Source organism: Rhinolophus sinicus, linkage group LG03, assembly GCF_036562045.2.
Source record: "Rhinolophus sinicus isolate RSC01 linkage group LG03, ASM3656204v1, whole genome shotgun sequence".
Lineage (NCBI taxonomy): Eukaryota > Metazoa > Chordata > Mammalia > Chiroptera > Rhinolophidae > Rhinolophus > Rhinolophus sinicus.
Window position 1 is genome coordinate 62140198 of NC_133753.1, and position 21531 is coordinate 62161728.

The 21531-nt window shown below is 35.4% G+C and overlaps 1 protein-coding gene across 1 annotated transcript in view; it reads right to left on the bottom strand.

Moving 5' to 3' along the window:
* The window catches only part of WDR76 (WD repeat domain 76), a 39633-nt gene that overhangs the window by 10623 nt on the left and 7479 nt on the right, over positions 1–21531 (bottom strand). The window contains exons 5-9 of the mRNA XM_019725563.2: positions 19877–20003; positions 18061–18162; positions 17918–17961; positions 16895–17048; positions 5495–5653 (exon numbers count right to left, since the gene is read on the bottom strand). Coding sequence (XP_019581122.2) covers positions 5495–5653; positions 16895–17048; positions 17918–17961; positions 18061–18162; positions 19877–20003 — 586 coding nt within the window. The remainder of the gene's footprint in view (positions 1–5494; positions 5654–16894; positions 17049–17917; positions 17962–18060; positions 18163–19876; positions 20004–21531) is intronic.

Consider the following 21531-nt stretch of genomic DNA (forward strand, 5'->3'; position numbering starts at 1 on the left):
AATGGAATACTCTAAATATCAAACTTACTTTTACATAAACTTAAGGGTAACCACTCCAAAAAAATCCAGAACTGAAATATATACTGAAATAAAAGAAGAAACAGAGGGAAACATCATAGAATACCACCACACAGAAATAATAGACAACAGCAAAAAGGCAAAGAAACAATGGAGACACAGCCTTACCAGAAAACTAAAGATAGAATGACAGGAAATTCTCACATATCAATAATCACCCTAAATGTAAATGGACTGAACTCACCAATAAAAAGGCACAGAGTAGCAGATTGGATCAAAAAACTAAACCCAACCATATGCTGTCTCCAAGAGACACATCTCAGCTACAAGGACAAGCATAGACTCAAAGTGAAAGGGTGGAAATTGACACTCCAAGCAAATGGTGCCCAGAGAAAATCAGGTGTAGCCATAATGATATCAGATGAAACAGACTTCAAGGTGAAAAAGATAACAAGAGACAAAGATGGACATTTCATAATGGTGAAGGGGACTGTAAAACAAGAAGACATAACAGTCATCAATATTTATGCCCCCAGTCAGGGAGCACCGAAATACACCAAGCAACTACTAACAGAACTAAAGGGAGAAATTGACCAAAACACAATTATACTAGGGGACTTAAATACATCATTGACAGCTATGGATAGATCATCCAAACAGAAAATAAATAACGAAATAGTAGCCCTAAATGACACATTAGATGAAATGGACATAATTGACATTTATAGAGCACTTCATCCTAAAACATCAGACTACACATTCTTTTCTAGTGTACATGGAACATTCTCAAGGATAGACCATATATTGGGACATAAAATCAGTCTCAACAAATTTAAAAAGATTGAAATCATACCATGCATATTCTCTGATCACAAGGCTTTGAAATTGGATATCAACTGTAAAAAGAAAGCGGGAAAAAACACAAATACATGGAGACTAAACAACATACTTTTAAAGAAGGACTGGGTCAAAGAAGAAATTAGAGGAGAGATCAAAAGATACATAGAAACAAATGACAATGAAAATACATCCTACCAAAATTTTTGGGATGCAGCGAAAGCAGTTTTAAGAGGGAAATTTATCTCATTACAGGCCTATCTCAAGAAACAAGAAAATTCCCAAATAAATAACCTCATGTTACACCTTAAAGAACTAGAAAAAGAAGAACAGGTAAAACCCAAGGTCAGCAGAAGAAAGGAAATAACAAAAATTAGAGCAGAAATAAATGAAATAGAGAACAGAAAGACAATTAAAAAAAAAAAAAAAATTTAATGTTTATACCCAATTTCACTAAGATATATATAAATATGCCTGCTGCAAGACTGCTTATAATAGCAATAAAAGGCAATTTAAATGTCCATAAAGACAACATTTATTAATAAATGATACATCTCTACCTTGAAATAATGTGCAATACAAAAAAGAATGAAGATTTGTACTAACTGTCCAAGATACACTAGTAAGTGAAAAAAGCAAGTTGCAAAAAAGTATGTATATAGTATGAATCCATTAGTGCAAAGAAAAAAATCTGTATCTATATGTTTGTAAGTAAAGTGTACTTTCTGGAAACATACCCAAGAAATACAAGGATGAAAGAATGTGGGAAGGGCAGATTTACTATATATAACCTATTTACTGTATGTACATGCTTTATCATGAGCATGTATTCTTGTTATAATTTTTTATCACTTATAATTCGCAATATTATCACTTTGGGTTCAGAGCTCACACCTATAAGGTATGAAAAAATAAATGTTACAGAATGTGTCAGTACTTAAGAGACAATGACCACAGTTCTTATTAATGAACCACTCATTTTTAGATTTAACAAGTATTGTTATAAACTGAGATTAACAAATTAATATGCCAGTAGCATCCCAACCACCATTCACCCAAAAAGCTCCGTATACACCAATGAAACTTGAAGTTTTCAGTCAGTATATTAAAATGGTTAAGTGCAAGGACTTTGGAGTCAGACAGACCCAAGTGTAAATTCTAGTCCTGCCATTAACATCCTTGAGCAAGCTAATAAGCCTCTTTACTTCAGTTGTTTCAACTATTAAATGGGAATAATATTACCTACTATTTCATAAGGTGTTATTATAAAGCTTAATACTATTAAAAAAAAACACACTCAGGTTAATACCTAACACACGGTGATTGCTCAATCACCAGTATCAAGAACAAATTATTGATACATGCAATATCATGGATGAATATTATAAGCGTATACTAGGTGAAAGAAACCAAACACAAAAAGCTACATACTAAATGACTGCATTTACTTGACATTCTGGAACAGGCAAAATTATAGGGACACAGTAATCACATCAGTGGTTGTCAGGGGCTATGGGAAAGGAGAGGGGACTGACTACAAAGGGTCACAAGGTAATTTTTTCAAGTAATAGAATTTTTCTATTATCTTGATTGTGGTGGTTACACAAGTATATAGAATTTGCCAAAACTCATATAACTGTATACCTAAATTTTACCATACGTCTAACGTACATCTCAATCAACCTGACTTAAAAAAATTAATGAACTCTTATACCGCAATACTAAAAAGATAGATAACCCAATTAAAAAATGGGCAAAATATCCAAATAGACATTTCTCTAAAGAAATACAAATGGCCAATAAGCAGATGAAAAGATGCTTAGCATAATTAGTCATTAGGGAAATACAAATCAAAACCACAATGAGATACCACTTCATACCCACTAGGATGGCTATACTCACCAACAATAACAAGTGTTGGCAAGGATGTAAGGACATTAGAACCCTGACAGATTGCTGATAAGTGTAAAATGGTAAAACCAGTTTGGAAAACAATTTGGCAGTTCCTCAAAATGTTTCAATATAGAGTTACTATATGACCCAGCAATTCTCCTTGTAGGCATATATCCAAGAGAAATCAAGCATATGCCCACACAAAACTTGTGAACGTTCATGAAAGCATTATTCACAATAGTAAAAAAATGAAAACCATCCAACTAATGAATGGATAAGTAAAATCTGGTATAGTCATACAATGGAATATTATTCAGCCATAAAAAGGAATGACATTCTACAACATGAACACTGCAAACATTGGCTAAGAAGCCAGTCACAAGAGTACAAATTGTATGATACCATTTATATGAAATGTCCAGAACAGCCAAATCTATAGAGACAGAAAATAGATTAGTGGTTGCCTAGGGCTGGGGGGAGGGGGAAGATGGGAGCACCTACTAATGGTCAGGGGTTTCTTTGGGGGTGATGAAAATATTCTAAACTTAGATTGTAATTATTTCAATCTCCAAATTTCTTATAAGAACATAAACAAATACAAAACAGAATGTGACTTGCATAGATAACTACAAGGTTATGCACTAATAACCAAAGTGCTACCATTAAAGGGTCCTTTTCACAAAAATTATCTCATTTAATCCATGATTAATAGCCCATCTATTTGCAATAAGGATTTGAAATATCAATGTTGCTCTTAAAAACCTATTTTTAAGAAGGTAGAAATAAAAATTAAAAGAAAAAAAAGCAAAGATACTAAAACTAAACTGTTTCTTCTAATTGTCAGTAATTAGAAAATTAAGTCTGACCAGTAACACGTCAACAGTCTTCAAAAGTCTTTTTTCACATGGTTAAAAACAGACCTAAAGAAACTTAAACATCTTCATTTTTAAAAGAAAACCCAAAAACTATTAGCTCCAATCAGGGAGAAAAGGTCTCCTCAATTGTAAAAAAGATTATTTTAGGAATTCAGTGAAGAACAAAAGAAGTCATATATTATATTATAATTATTAAAATAATTATCTTAAAACTTTTAAAAATAATTATGAATCATCTGTACATAGACTATTAGAATAACTACAAAGACATTAGCATGTGTTAATTTTGAGTACTGGCATATGTAAAAAAATAAGGTATAAAGTTAGATCATCAATTAGTATTTACAAAGAAACCAGTGATGAGTAACCTGTTCTCTTCATTGTCTATCACATATAAACTGCCCTTATACTGAGGACCTCTAAAAACTTTAACAGTACCGTTCAAAATAAGATAAAGGATGAAAATCTACATCTAAGTTTCACAAAGATTAAAACCCATATTAAAAAAAGAGTGATTTGTGAGAATTCTCTTACTGAGAAAATCTGATATTGGTATGCACCTCAAATGGTATGTTTGTTGTAAACATTAAATAGTAGATATTTAAGTAGTAGACTAAAACAATCACTGGGATCCAATTTTGTGAGGATTCCTCAGGCCTTTGGAAGCTTGTGGTCTACCCCACCAGAGAACAAACTGGTTAGAACACCTCCAAGAAGTAGTCTGGTGATCTAGGTAGTGTCTCTGGGAGGATGTATAGTCATGAGTATGAGCCCAAGACCTTTCAACTGTTCTTAAATAGGGGTTTAGAGTGGAGGAAAAGACCTTATCTTCAACAATAAACTTGGTTACAAATACACTTGGTCTAAGATGCTCTATCCATTTCTGGCCATAGTATAATTATATGACATCTAATGGCAGTTTTCATTCTAACTTCACCAGATAAAAACAGCTGAGCTAAACCAGATATGATAAATCTTAGCTAGAAGAATAGGAAAAAACTAGAAAACTAGAAAACTAGAAAAAAACTGTAGTTTCTGGGTTCTACCGTGTTTCCCTGAAAAATAAGACCTAGCCGGACAAGCAGCTCTAATGCGTCTTTTGGAGCAAAAATTAATATAAGACCCAGCATTATATTATATTATATTGTTATAATATATTATATTGTTATAACATATTATATTATAATATAAAATATTATATTATATATTATACCCGGTTTATAATAAAGACCAGGTTTTATATTAATTTTTGCTCCAAAGATGCATTAGAGCTGATTGTCCAGCTAGGTCTTATTTTCGGGGAAACACGGTATTACAGGCTAAAAGTTTTAGTATAATATAGTACTGTTAAATGATGAATTTTTCTGTAGTCTTTTTTGTCACATCTAAGACTCATCCCCACAAAATTCATATCTACAAAAGGCCAGGAATGATGAACAAAAGTATAATAATATTCCAATTTTTTTCCTGAATGAAAAGTAAGTACAAGTCTTAAGCTTAAAAATACAAGTTATTTTATTTAAAAGCTTTTTGCAAAAATAAAATAGCAAGAGAAAACACGTATTATGTGCCAGACTCTATTCTAAGTACCTTATTGGCATTACTTCATTATCTACATTTAATCCTCATGCCAACCCTATAAGGTACTATCCTATTTCACAATTAAGGACACTGAGGCACAAAGAAGTAGTAACTTGCCGGGGTCATACAAGTAGTAATAGATGGTTTGGGACATAGGCAGGCAGTGCAATAATAGTCCCTATTGTATACCACCTCACCCAATCTGACCGGTATAATAATCATTCATGTGGCATTTCATAAAGAATCCAGAATATCATATGAGGTCAACATGTAAACTCATTAACATTTACCTCCTCAAAAACAGCGCTGGAAATATCTCCACAGCGTATCGTGCCATCATAGCTCAGTGATAGCATGTGAGCCGGATTGGCTGGTGAGAAGTGAAGACAGCTAACTGGCTGACTATGGGGTTGAAAAACATAAACTCCATCTTCTTTAGGTTGATGAGTCTGGAAAAGAGTTTGGGGCAGGGAGAGAGACAAAAACTAGTGAAAAGTAGTAATATTTTCTGTATCATTATGTCACTAAACTATTTACGTCTGTATTACATTTAGTCTTTTTTTAGTCTATAATTGTACCCACCTCCCCTTTAGAAAGTTAGAACTAGAAAGTTTATACTGTCACCAAATTACTTTTTTCTAATTTTCAATCCAACAATAAGTCACATTTATTTTAAGTTTCCAGCTTTTTGCAACTAGATAACCAGTTTAATAATACAGAAAGAAAAAAATTACTGCTAATTATGATTTCAGTTCATGATATCCTCAGGAAATGAAAAATCTACTCTATTTCATACAACATACAGCATAATTCCTTATACCGAAAACAATATCATACCATTACCACTCTGCTTCCTAGGTATGCTGCTATATGAGTATATACATCATTCTCAGCACAATTTTTGTAAGGTGTTTGGTCCCAGCACAAAATGAGTTTTAGAAATATTTCATCCCCTAAATACAGCATGAAAATGCATGTATTTGAATTTCCATATTAATATTATTATTTGTAGGGGTTATCCTTTCCACAACTGGATTACCAACTCCTAAACCATCACTTTTCAGATTTGAATAAGTTGCATTCTTATGCTCTGGTTCACATTACCATCTATCATCTATCATCTGGTTCAACTATCATCTCCAAATCTGTTTCAATCTGCTCTAAAATACTCCAGCAAAATAAAAAATAAAAAACCTCCAGCATTTTTGTTTGCTTTTTTATTTTAAATTTTAAAACAAACAGAAGAATTTTGAAAAGAAGATGGAACGGAAAAAATTACAATCACACACACTTCTCCTCCTAGCCAGAGTTTACTACTGTTAACATCTTGGCATATTTGTTTATACAGCTTTTTTTTTTAACTTTTATTTATTTTAAGTGTTTTTTTCCAGGACCTATCAGCTCCAAGTCAAGTAGTTGTTTCAATCCAGTTGTGGAGGGCGCAGCTCACACTGGCCCATGTGGGGATCGAACCTGCAACCCTGGTGTTATGAGCATCGTGCTCTAATCAACTGAGCTAACCAGCCACCCCCTATAGAGTTTATCTTTTAGAAAAATAACTCTCCATTGTTAAAAAGAACTCAAACAATACAGATATGTACAAAGACAAAAGGTTTTAAAAATTCACTCCAAATTCAAAATTAACCAGAATTACCATTAAAATTGTAAGTGGGGGCCGGCCCGGTGGCTCAGGCGGTTAGAGCTCCGTGCTCATAACTCCAAAGGCTGCCGGTTCAATTCCCACATGGGCCAGTGGGCTCCCAACCACAAGGTTGCCAGTTCAATTCCTCGAGTCCCGCAAGGAATGATGGGCTCTGCCCCCTGCAACTAAGATTGAACAGGGCACCTTGAGCTGAGCTGCCTCCCGGATGGCTCAGTTGTTGGTTGGAGCGCGGGCTCTCAACCACAAGGTTGCCAGTTCAATTCCTCGACTCCCACAACGGATGGTGGGCAGCGCCCCCTGCAACTAAAATTGAACATGGCACCTTGAGCTGAGCTGCTGCTGAGCTCCCGGATGGCTCAGTTGGTTGGAGTGTGTCCTCTCAACCACAAGGTTGCCGGTTAGACTCCCGCAAGGGATGGTGGGCTGTGCCCCCTGCAACTAGCAACGGCAACTGGACCTGAAGATGAGCTGAGCCCTCCACAACTAAGACTGAAAGAACAACAACTTGAAGCTGAACAGAACCCTCCACAACTAAGATTGAAAGGACAACAACTTGACTTGGAGAAAAGTCCTGAAAGTGCACACTGTTCCCCAATAAAGTCCTGTTCCCCTTCCCCAATAAAATCTTTATAAAAAAAAAAAAAAATTGTAAGTGATCTTTACACATATCTTTATATGTACTAATGGAGATAGAATGACAGAGAAGAAATTTAGAAAAGAATAAGACCGTGCTACATATGCCATTATTAATAGCATTAAATACAGCTATACTTTAAAATAATAAAAGAAAATCAAGCTGAAGAAATTTTTGGACTTCAAGTATTTCTTTACGACAGATATCTCTTAAAAGGAAAAAGTACAAAACTTAAAGCAGTTGTACTCATTACGCATTTTTATTTTTTAACTGTCTCAATTTTAGGTGATTTCTATTCATGAAGACATTATTCTCTTCCCTCCTCCAATCTCCTCTTTCTCCAGCCTATATTTTGTTATCTTATTTTTATTTTTTCCAGGTAATAACATTCATATCTAGATCTGTAACCATAATTTATATAGATGTTTAATATTAGTTCTGCATTTAAATGGATTCAATTTTCATCATCAATTCTTTTGTCAAGCTTCTCCATTCCTGAATTCTGATTTACTCTTTATTGGCTGAGATTTTCTGTCAGTTTTCTTCAAGATAAATTTTAGTTTTTTCACATTTGAGAATACCTACCTGCTGCCTTTGCATTAGAGGAGTATCTTGGGCTGGTTAAGTATTCTGGGACCATACTTCTTTCCCTCAGAACTTTGTAGACATTACATGAAATGTTGCTGTAAAAAACTGAGGCAAGCCTGGCTTTTCCCCTTGAATATAATGTTTTTTCTGCCTGAAGAATTCTTTATCCTTTAAGTTCCAAATTTCCTAGAATGTCGTATATACATTCAATCTACCAATTCAATTCTGTCTTTTCAGAAAATTTCTCTTTGAATGTATTTTCTATCACATTGTGTCCCAGGATCATCTTTGACTGTCTTTCCTTTACTAATGGCTTGTCTCTTAGAGCTTTTTACATCTATGTTTGACATTACTTTTAATCTTTCCTTTAATGTCTATAATTTAATTTTTTGCAGTCTACTCTGTTCCTTGCTTCTAATTTATTAGTTTCACTCATCTTCAATTTGTGCCCTTAGTTCTGCAATCTCCTTTTTCATCTCATTCTGTTACTTTACCATCTCTTTGAGTCTTATTTTACCAAATCAATGTTATTAACTTGTTCCACAGCAGCACTGTCCAAAAGAATTTTCTGAGATGACAAAAATGTATGCACTATCCAATATGGTATCCATTAGCCATGTGTAGCTATTAAGCACTTGAAATGTGCCCAGTGTTCTGAAGAACTGAATTTTCTATATTAATTTGAATGAAAACAGTCTCATATGACCAGTAGTTACTATACTGAACAGTATAGTTCTACAGTCTGGAGCAACTGAAGAGAAATTCCTCCCTTATGTTTTTCTTCTAGGTCTGTCTTTGCATGCTAGGTTCTTTCGTTGTTTTTGTGACAGTGTTTGTCTAGTTGCCACATCATTTCTTTTCATTTTCATCATGCTTGAGTTGCTATGCCCATGCTAGTTGCTCTGATATAACATATTGAATTTTTCTCCTAGTACCTAATACCAGTTCATTTCTTCCTCAGAAAAGGACAGGCTTTTCTATAGTCTGGAAGAAAGACAGGACAGGAGGAAGGAGGTGGACAGTTGGTTTCAGCTGAAACAGTACGTAGTATTTGTTGGAATTCCTAGTCTCTGAGATTTTGCTCATTATTTTACACCAGGATTCATACCACCCACTTGGCAGGGTTGGGGTGGAGGGTGACTTATACTATTCCACTGACCAAGAAAACCTCCTTTGTAGAGAATTAGTGCTACTATTCATTTTCCTCACTCCCCCCTTTTTTCCCCCATCTCTTCCCTTCCAGCAGGCATTTCCCTATTTCTCACTCAAAAGAAGAAAACTCTAAATAAGCACTCAATGTGCTTCTCTCTTTGAGAATATAGTGAAAATTTTCAGTTTGGTCAATTCACCAGTGTGGATTTTGGGGGTTAGGCCCCCCAGCTTGGCTACAGAATTTGTCTTTGGTGGCTAGTTTTTGAAGTACACTGCATTAAGTTATATTTCTTCCGTATTGTGATTTTTTTTTTTCTGATTTCACTATCATTTCCTCATTCTATGGGAAAATTCCAATCCCCCATTTTAAATTGAATATACCAGGTTAAGAATGCTTCTAACTACTTTAAACTACTTTAAATGGGTACAAGACCAGTTTGTTGTCTGGAAATGATTATCTGTGCACACTGGACTGGAATAGGAAAACTGGAAGCTCAAGCACCAGTTAAGATTATTATGGCAATCCCAAAAAAGGAGATGGGGCCCTGGCCCAACATGGCGGCAGTAAGGATGGAAAGAAAGGAGCAAAACCATTAAAGCACTTTACTAGCCATACGAAATGAAGGGAGGAACCAGCTTAAATCTCTTCAATGGTTTTCAGTTACTTTTAGGATAAAAACCCAAATTCTTAATAAAACTTATAAAGATGTACATCTGACCTCTGCCCACCTCTACGGTTTCCTCCTATTCCACTCGTCCCCTCTGTCATTCCTTCGCTGTCTATACTCCAGCCACACAGACATTCTTTCATGTCCTTGAATATCAAGTAGGTACCCTTCTGCGTAAGGTCCGTGACATGCTGTTCCCCTTGCCTGAAACACTTTCCCTTTTCTTTACTTGGTTTACTCCTACTTAGCTTTCAAATCTGAATTCAATTCTCACTTTCTCAGGGAAGTCTTCCCTGATCCTCCAAATAAGGCCAGTCCCTTTTATGTGTTTCTGTAACACTACTTTTCCTTCACAACATTAATCAGCATATAATCCATTTATCAAAAATATGTAATTACATATTTGGTAATTATTTCATTAATGCTGCTTTTACTACTAAATTCTAAACTCTATGAGGACAGAAATAGTCTTTGCTTACAAATGTGTAATGGCTGAGGAGTTATTAGAATAGTACTTAGCACAAAATACTCAATAAGTGTGCAATGAATAGGTAGATGGATGACTGAATAAATGATAACTCAACTTTTAATCCTAGGTGAAACTACGAATCTTACAGAAAGTTAAGAGGAAAAAATCACGGGAATGTCAGGGCAATTCAATAGGAAAAAAGTTGTCTTTTCAACAAATAGTGCTAAGACAACTACATATTCACATACAAAAAGATGAAGTTGGACCCTGACCTTGTATCATATACAAAAAATAACTCAAGATGGATCAGCAAACTAAATGTGAAAGCTAAAACTGTTAAAACAGTTAAAACTGTTAAAACTGAAAAAGCATAAAAAATCTTAAAGATTTTGGGCTAGACAAAGATTTCTTAGATACAACACCAAAAGCATAATCCATAAAAAAAAAATGATAAATTGGACCTCATCAAATTCACAACTTTTGTACTTCAAAAGAGAGCATTCTGAAAATGAAAAGACAAGTCATAAAACAGGAAAAATATCTGCAAATCATGTATCTCATAAAGTATTTGTATAGAGAATACACAAAGAACACTTATAACTCAGTAAAACGAACAACCTAATAAAAATTGACAAAAGATTTATACTAAGCCTAAGGGGATAATATTGCTTGTTCTCTTCCTGTGTATAGAGGGGAAATGGGGGAGAAGGAAAAAAATATCACCTTTATTAAGAACCTACTACTCTCTCTAAAAAAAACTTATGAGCCAAAAACTTCTAATTATTGAACTTTTCTTCATTATAAGATGGTATTGATTTTAGAACAATTTTGAGGGGAAAAATTAAAAACTACTGTATGTTACACAAATAACTATATCAACTGTAAGATCCATTTTGATTTGGTATAAAAAAAATTCTGGGACGTCATAGGAATGGCGGCAGCGAGGTGGGCTTCTTGAATTCTCCTCCAGAACTTACACAAATTGAACATCTATAACCCATCAAAGGACTCTGGCTCATCACACAGAACAGCTAAGAGACTCATATGAGGATTACTTGCAGGGCCCAGCTCAAGAGGCACAAGATTCAATACACCCAGAGGCCAACTCCAGACCAAACCAGAGTACTACCGGGTTTGACCTACAAGTGACACACCCAGAGGGAATTCTCTACAGGCACAAGAGCCCATAGGGGCCAAGCCTCACGCAGCACATCATCCACTGTGGGCAGAGTCAAGTCTCACAACTAGTCAGCCTAGGAGTCAATCCCACCTACTGACAAGCCAAAAGCAATTAAAGATCAACTTTAACAGGACAATATACACAAGAGTCACCTTTGGGGCACACGCACAGGAGAATAGGGAAGTGGTGTAAGTCAAATATAAAGGACATGTACTACATAAGATAATCCAGCAAAGACCAAGAACCCTAGGGGATCTACCTAATACATCAACCTAAAACACAGAGAGTCAGCCAAAATGGGGAAACAAAGAAACATGTCCCAAATAAAAGAAGAGAAGAAACCTCCAGAATTGGAACAAAATGAAACAGAGGTAACCAACCTATCACAGACAGAGTTCAGAACACTGATGATAAGAATGTTTAAGGAGCTTAGTGACGACATAAAGAAGGATGGCGAAATCATAATGAACAACCAGTTAGAACTAAAGAACACAATAACTGAAATAAAGAACACACTTGAAGGAGTTACCAGCAGGTTAGATGAAGCAGAGGATCGAGTCAGCGACTTAGAAGACAAGTTAGGATAGATCACCCAAACAGAACAGCAAAAAGAAAAAAGAATAAAAAACAATGAAAATGGTTTCAGAGACCTATGGGATAACATCAGACGCAACAACGTGCACATCATAGGGATACCAGAAGGTGAAGAGAGGGAGCAAGGGATTGAGAACATATTTGAAGTAATAATGTCCGAAAACTTCCCTAATCTGGTGAAGGAAACCAACATACAAGCCCAGAAAGTGCAGAGAGTTCCAACCAGGATAAACCCAAACAGGTCCACACCAAGACACATTATAGTTAAAATGGCAAAGGTTAAAGACAAAGAGAGAATCCTAAAAGCAGCAAGAAAAAGACAGCGGGTTACATACAAGGGAACTCCTATAAGACTATCAAATGATTTTTCTACAGAAACATTGCAGGCCAGGAGGGAGTGGTAGGAGATACTCAAAGTGATGGAAAACAAAGGCCTACAACCTAGATTGCTTTATCCAGCCAGGCTATCATTTAAAACTGAAGGAGAGATAAAGAGCTTCCCAGAAAACAAGAAGCTAAAGAAATTTATTACCAGAAAGTCACATGCAGAGTACTTCTGGATACTGGCAATATCATATTTCTTGACCTGGGTGGTGGCAATATAGGTGCTTATATTATTAACTACTTGTTTAACTATGTGTTTTATACATTTTTAATGTTTCTCATATTTCGCAATAAAAAAAACTTTTAAAATACATAAATTAAAAGATACCTTGATCCTTTTAAAAAAAAAAATTCTGGGGTGTAATATGAAACTTAGGTGCCCCATCCTCTGGCTTTTCTCAAGTCCATACAGAAACCAAGCTCTTCAAATCCCCCAAGGTCATCAGAGTAGACATTCCTGAAGAGGACTTATATTGCACACCAACAGCAAACAGCTTAAGAATGCACATTGGGCATGTTTATTCTTCCTCAAATCCCTTTATAGGCACCATTAGGGGGTCCTTCGGTTTTTCTTTACCCGTTGCATCCACCCATGCGTACTTCTCCCTCCCAAATGCCCTGCCTAGCCCCCAATATAAACTCCTCCTTCCTTTTTTTATGCAGAGTAGTTCAACTCTGTCCTGTCCACTCCAACGATCTCTATTTATTGCTATTCACCCTCTTTTGAAGCCAGTTTTGCAGATTCTCTTTATGGCTTGAACATGCCCTTTGGGATTTCACTCCAATCCCTGATTCTCTTAAGCTATTATTTCTTAAAAAATACTGAAATCTCTCCAGGACACCTGTTGAATGACTATTATTATTATTATTTTTTGGTGATCCAGCTAAATATATCATCTAATGTCCTCCTTATGTCTGACTCTCTCTGCTATGAGTAGGTATTATTATTCCCATTTTCCAGACAGAAACAAGTGTAGAAAGGTTAAGCAATTTCCTGAGTTACAAGGATGGCAGAGTCAGGACACAAATTCAGATTGGTCCGACTCTGAAGCCTGTGCTTTTTTAGTACGTGGAATTGCCTTGTAGCATTCATCTCTGCTCAGTCTCTGTACATGAAAACCACCCCTCACTCCCTTTCCCAGGAGAAAGCAAGCTCTTAGCCATTCTATCAGGTACCAAACTCAGTCTACTGGACCCAGAAAAGTCTGTGGACTAGGGGATGGTTGGGGGTAGGGGTGAGGGTGAGGTGGGGCAGAAATGAATGGTTTTTGATTGGTCCCCTCCAAACTGTTGCCTGGGACAGAAAAGACATATTGGATATTTATTCTGTGCAAACTGTTGCTGAATGTTTTATATACCTTAGCTCACTTAATCCTCCCAACAATATTATCAAGCTGGTACTGTGCTTCCCCGAAAATAACACCAGGTCTTATATTAATTTTTGCTCCAAAAGGCGCATTAGGGCTTATGTTCAGGGGATGTAATTCTGAAAAATCATTCTAGGGTTTATTTTCCGGTTAGGTCTTATTTTTGGGGAACCATGGTACTACTGTTAGGGGCTAAGTGAGGAAACTAAAGTACAGAAAAGTTAAGGAACTTGTCTGAAATAGTGAGGACAGCTCCTAAATCATTTAACCTCTGCAATTAAGAAGGGTGTGTGTGTGTGTGGGTGCGTGTGTGTGCGCGTGCGTGCGTGCGCCTGTGCACCTGTTATAGGTGGGTGGGCCAGGATAGGAAGAAAAGGAAGGAAGAACATTAGACTCCAGGAAGCATTGCTTGTTTCATGAGGTAGCTGACACAGTATCCTGTAATTTTGCTTCTGGATCTGCTATTTACTACCTAGGTAATGTTGAGCAAGTCATGTAACCTCTCTGAAGTCAGTTTTCTCATCTGCATAATGGAAATAGTAAGAGAACCTACCTCAGAGTACAGATATGAAAATATGCAAACTCAATTTCTTGGTGTGGAGGCAATAGAACCGCAGGCAATACTTTGCAAGACTCAAACTCGAAGATCACTGGCCAAATAGACAATATTTATATTGTGAAAAATTTTTGTATAAATTATTGTAAAAGAAATCAATAATGCCAAACATAACACTGATGAATAGCATCTACCTGATTATTTCTTTCTGCTCAGGAACGCATAGCCTGCAAATACAAACATGACGACATTTCTGTCTGTCCTTCACAGTGAGGAAGCCAATGTCAGGAGACCAATCTTAAGAATTTTTACAGCACCTTCTTAAACACATTAAATAGTACATAGCAAAATAAACTCTGTTATAGTTTTTATTATCCAAGCACAAAAATTCCTCAAGGGAAGGGGAATAGCCATTTCACCAAAGACATCCAAATGACATAAAAAAAAAATGCTCAACCTCATTAGTCATTAGAAAAATGCCAATCAAAACCACAATGAAATATACTTCACACCCACTAGAAAGGCTATATTCCAAAAGCAAACAATAGTATTAATGTGTTGGTGAGCACGTGGAGAAATTGAAACCCTCATACAATAGTAGTGGGAATATAAAATACTGCAACTACTTTGGAAAGCAGTTTGGCAGTTCCTCAAGATGTTAAACAGTTACCTACCATATGATCCAGCAATTCTAACCCCAGGTACCCAAGAAAAATTAAAACACACGATCACACACATATGTGTACACAAGTGTTCACAGTAGCATTACTAAGAAGAGCCAAAAAGTGGAAACAACCCAAGTGTCTATCAAGTGATGAACAGATAAACAAAATGTGGTATAGTCAAACAATGAAATACTATTCAGCAATAAAAAAAGAATGACGTACTGATACACGCTACAGTGCAGATGAATCTTGAAAACATGCTAAGAGAAAGAAGCCAACATAAAAGACCACATATTGTATGATTCTATTCATATGAAACGTCCAAAAGGGGCAAATTTGTGAAGATTTGCCTGAGTATGAGGGTAGAAACAGGCATTCAATGTAAGTAGCCGTGAGGAATCTTATAGGGATGACGAAAATACTCTAAAACTGGCTTATGATGATGGTTACACAACTCAGTCAACTTACTACAAACCACTGAATTGTACATTTAAAATTTGTGGATTTTATAATATGTAAATTATACCTCAATGAAGTTAATTTTTTTCCCAGGGGAGTTGGGAGATGAGCACAACACTGCCCAGATACTGGTTTTAGACTTGCTCAGTCTGTTAATGAGATAGCTTAAGTGCCCTGGAAAATTGAAAGGTTGACAGAGATATTGGACTACAGAGACCTAATAATACACATTTTTGGAGTCACCAGAAAAGACATAGCAAAGGGACTTTTCTACATGTGCTGAACTCTGTAGCGATCAACCCCCCATGAAAAGATCTTCCCTTGACTATGCTAATTCTTTTTCCCTTTTCAAAGTTCTTCAACAGTCTTTATCCATTGCTTCCATTTCTTCTATCACCCCATACTTTTTTAATCCCCTAGTCTGTGTGTGTTCCTTCCTTATCTCAATGTTATAGCTGTTCTCTCAACTTTCTAATGGTAGCCTATTTTCTAAACCAATGGCCTTTTTTCTGTTCTCATTCTTTTTAACTTCTCTGCAAGAAGCCCTGTCAAACTCCCATCCTTGAAATTCACGTCTTAACTTCTATAACCTTATACTATTTCTGATCCTCTTCCCACTTCTCTACTTCAGTTTTCTTTACCAAATCCTTTCACCTCCTACCCCCAACTCACATCTTATCAAAACATGGGAGAACCTTTGCTCCCAAAATAAGAGAAAATTTGGTTTCTATTTCTTCTTCCCACCTACAAAATCTGTTTATTATCAAGTAACCATGGTTTCTTCATCTTCATTAATTATCCTTATGACAATTTTCAGGTCTTTGTTTTAATTCCCCAATTAGAAAATAAATTCAGAGAATGTTAACTTGGCTTTTCTCAATTTTGTAGCCACTAAGAGCAATCAATGTAGAATTATATGTACAATGAATGGAATTCAATGTCTGTTTCTGATTCATCAAAAAATGGCTGGGATCATCCTAAGCAGATCCCTAGGAAGACATTTTGATTCAGCTTAGAAACTATTTTAAACATAATTAGAAAAATAAGAACTTTATGTGATCTTTTCATATAAGCATTTAAAGTTGTAATAGTTTCCTGGCAGTTAATTTATGCCCAGATGACTAATGACATTCAAACTAAAAATGTTCAAGTTCTATAAAGCAAATTTAAATTCCTCCATATTTCTAAGATTTGGAATCACAAAGCACAAAACTATAAATAAGTAACATCTATAAACACATGGTTCTAGGGTATTGTCTTAGACTATTTGATTCAAGCTTTAGTATCTTCAAAAAATTAATAATAACTTACCAAATCCCAAAGTCCAACTTGCCCAGATTGCGCCCCAGCTGCCACCAAAGTTTTAATTTCTGATGGATGGAAAGCCATAGAGAATACTGCACCTTTGGTAATTTTATAAACAGTATCTTCACTAATGACCATACCACTTAAATTGGCTTTGTAGCTGAGAAAATTAAAAAGTTAAATTTTAGAAAACCAATCTCAATAGACAAAATAAGACGACTCAAAAAAGAAAAATCACAATTAGTAAATAAATATGGGAAAATACTCAACCTCCTGGCAACCAAAGAAATTGAGTTAAATAATGGGGTACTATTTTTCACTTAGAAAAGCTAGTAGGCTGCAGTTAAACATATACATTCATATATATTGCTAGTGGCAGAATAAGTCCATATAAGATTTTTCAGAAGGAAAAAAAAAAAAGAGATTTTGGAAAATAATTCAGCAATGTATACCAAAAGCCATAAAAATGTCTATAATATTTGAGTCATTAATCTCACTTCTGGAATCTATTCTAAGGAAATAATCTGGTACCACAAATATACACTTCAACAAACACATGCCCATATAGAAACATACAAAACTAAATGGAAAACAACTCCAATACCAAGGGGGTAAGAGGAGGTTAAGTAAATTCTACCTACTCAATGGGATATTGCACAATTATTCAATAAATTTAAAGATTCTAGTAGCATGCAACCACAATGTTAATGAAAAAGCATAATGCAAAATTATATAGACATTAGAACATAACAGAATAAAAATGTATGGGGATTCATTCACTTATTAAACTTTGAATATATACTGTTCTGGTTATTGAGACAAAACCCTTGCATTCATGAAGCTTATATCCTAGTGGTACTGCATATGGCAATACTTTAAAGGAAATATATAAAAACAACAGTTGTTAAGGATAGAATTATTATGGATAATTTTTTCACCTCATTTTCAAAATTTCCTATAGTGGTATATGGTCTTTATCATTTGAAGATCTCAGAAAATGTAAAGCAAAAGCAAGGAATTTTAACTCACGTTTTAATGCTAGATAACTGCTTCTCAATGTTCTTACTACTTGTCTGAAACAGGAGAGACCAAAGTACTAAGTTAATATATGCACTCAAACTTCATGAACAAATGATTCTAAACGCTTATATAAAAGCCCTCCCAAGTGATACCTTGCTCACTTCAGCCCAAGTCTGTAGAAATTCTTTGAATAGTTCACTGTTGTCATCTCGATTTTCAGGAATCATTTCTAAAGGCCCAGGAGGTAACAAAGGCTGTTATAAAAAAAAAAGAAAAAAGAAAAAAGTTGGTTGATTGTTGTCCTGCCCTAGAACGTAAGCTTGAGGTTTTTCACTACTTTACTTTCATACCAACAACAGGGGTGACACATCATTAGCATTTCAAAAACAGCTGTTGAATGAATGCCATATATCCTATAAAGTAATAAAATGTACTACCTCCTTTAATCTTTTCAATATTAATCCAGTGAATGATACCACATTTTAAAGACATTGGAATGAAACCTAGAGAAGTTAACTTGTCCAAAGTTATACTGCCAATAACTGGAGTTGCTGATTCAGACAGTTCAATTTCATTACTCAAAGTTACTGTTCTATGCCAGCATTTTTTAAAATCACAGGTGTAACCCATGGGTCATAAAATCATTTTAATATGTCACAACCAAGGGTTGGGGGGCTGGAAGGGATTAACAAGTACAAGTTGGTAGTTAAAAATAGTCACGGGGATGTAACATACAACATAGGGAATATAATCAATATTGTAATAACTACATACAGTGCCAAGTGGGTACTAATCGGGGGGGATCACTTTGTAAATTATATAAATGTCTAACCACTATGCTCTACACCTGAAACTAATATAAAATAATATTGAATGTCAGCTATAATTGGGAAATTTAAAAAAAAAATTTTTAAAGAATACTGTATACTTGAAAATTGCTAAGAAAGTAGATCTTAAATCTTCATTACATGAAAAAGTATTTGTGCCAAAAAAAAAAAAAAAATTTCACAACCAGCAATGTGTTTTAGTGAATGAGAAAAGAACAGAAAAAACAAAAGTGCCTCACATGTAGTTAAGGGTATCATGTCACAAAAGTTTGGTTTCTGGTGAGTGTGAGTGTGAGTGTGTGTATGTATGTGTGTGTGTGTGTGTGTATGTGTGTGAGTGTGTCATGAGTTCAATGTAAATATATTTCTCATCATGGGCGAAGGCTTCAAAATAATTTGAAAGCTACTCTTCCCATAGCACCTTAATTTGCAATTAACCACCAAAGCACCAGCCTAATTAGTGCTGTCTTATAATTTATAATTAAGTACTTAAATACAGAGTATTGCAAACAGCAGGTGCTCTTGAGTAAAAAATATAATTATAATCTTATTTAGACAATAAATTTGGTAAATAAGACCCTTCCCACTCATGATAGTATAAACTATAGCAAGGAACCCTCATCACTATTAACACATATTATTTATTATTAATATTAATAACTCCATTTATTACTGAGCCCTTAATACAATGTAAGGATCTTTACACAAACTATTTCATTTAACCCTCATAACACCCTGTTAAGTTTCTATTATCGTTGCCATTTAAAAAATGGGAAAGCCAGGACTCAGAAGTGTAAGTAATTTACCCACAACCCCACAGCAGGTAAGCCTGCAGAAATATAGACTCCAACCCAGTCTTAATGGCTTAGAAATCTTACTCATTATACCATACAAGTCAAGTATTAAATTAATAAAGCACAAATTAAACATAATTTAATGACCTTGTAGTCTAGTTTCAAACACTTCAAAATTGTCAGTATTTTATGGGGGGAGGGGGGTTGACAGTGTGAGGGATATAAATGATAAATGTATTATTTTGTTTTGTGCACCTGAAACTAATAAAAAATAAATAAATAAATAAAATATTTACCAAAAAAAAAGTCAGTATTTTATTAATTTAATATATTGTATTTGCACTTACATTTTCATCTGCTACTAATTTTGGCTGGGTTGGGGTTACTGGTAATGAAACTTCTGAAGGATCTACATTTAGTAATCGCATTGACCTTCTACATCCAGTCTCATTTTCTTTCTTCTTAGGCTTCTTTCTAAAGGAGTGGGGAGGGGGGAAACTCATGTTGTACCCATAAAACAGTTTACATATTTACTAATATTAAGGAGTTAACTTCTAGGAATGTATCTCAGGAATATAGTCACACATTGTACATGGCTACACTCACTTTAATTAAATGTCTAGAAATATCACAAATATTCATCATGGGGAGGTGAGGGCTATTAAACGATGACATACATACCTAACAAAACAATTTACAGTCATAAATAAGAATGAAATAGATAGTGTGCTGATATGAAATGAACTCATAAGAAGCAAAAACAAGGTCCAGTACATATTAAATATGATTCTATTTGTTTTTTTCTTTTACAAAAACGTTACATATACATATATATTTGTGTATTTGAGATTACTGACAGAAGCATATACGTGAAACTATTAAGAGCGGTTTACTCTAGGGAGATGGTTTGGAGAATAAGGTCTAGGATGGAAAAGAAACTTAAATATTTCATTGTATTCCCTTCCATATAATTTACTTTTTTTTTTTAATTGGGGAATACTGGGGAGCAGCATGTTTCTCCAGGGCCCATCAGCTCCAAGTAGTTGTCCTTCAATCTAGTTGTGAAGGGCGCAGCTCAGCTCCAAGTCCAGCTGCCATTTTCAATCTTTAGTTGCCATGCAGGAATCGAATCAGCAACCTTGTCGTTCAGAGCTCACGCTCTAACCAACTGACCCACCCAGCCACCCCGGACATCTCCCCTTTCTAAATCCATGCTACAATTGGACTGACCCTTGTGGTTCTTATTATGATTGCAAGATGCCATTCAGCAATAACCGTTAGGAAACTTTGAAGAAAGTTAAGTTTATTCCTTAGAGGCCCTGGTGAGCACACGACATGCCGGGTGCACACAGGATAGAGATAGAGGGAGAGCATGGGCCTGGGTTCTGCTTTCATTGGGGTCGAAAGTGGGGGCCTAGGGTTTCCAGAGCTCATCTTTTTTGGTGAATTTGAAACGTAAGAGTGAGAATTTAAAGCCCTGGAAGAAAAACAAACAAGTAGCTCAAATGGTTAGTTATCAAAGTCAACCAAGATCTCTAAAACAAAAGCGGTTCAGTGCAGGGAGGCGGCCTGGCTCTTTATCTAGTGACGGGCAGTGTACTGATTCTACACAGCCTTCCTTGAAGGCAGATGCCTCTTTGAAATGAATGCCTCTTTGGAGTGGATGCCTAGGCAATCAAAGCTTAAGTCAGAAATGTACATTACAAACAGAAAAGCCAACTGTCATTGCTTAAACTACAATTACACGTTTGTGGTGATGCTGGTGTAAACAAACCTACTGCACTGCCAGAAGTTTAGAAGTATATCACATACGCGTACAATTACAGTAAGCGGCTATTCCATTTAGATTTGTGAAAGTGTGCTCTATGACGTTAACACACCAAGAAAATCACCTAATGACAAATTTGGGAACAAATCAAAAATCTATTAATCACGTGGTAACAAAAACAGTGCTATTGTTTTGCAGGATTAATGATGTTCCTCTTACAACATTTCACACTCA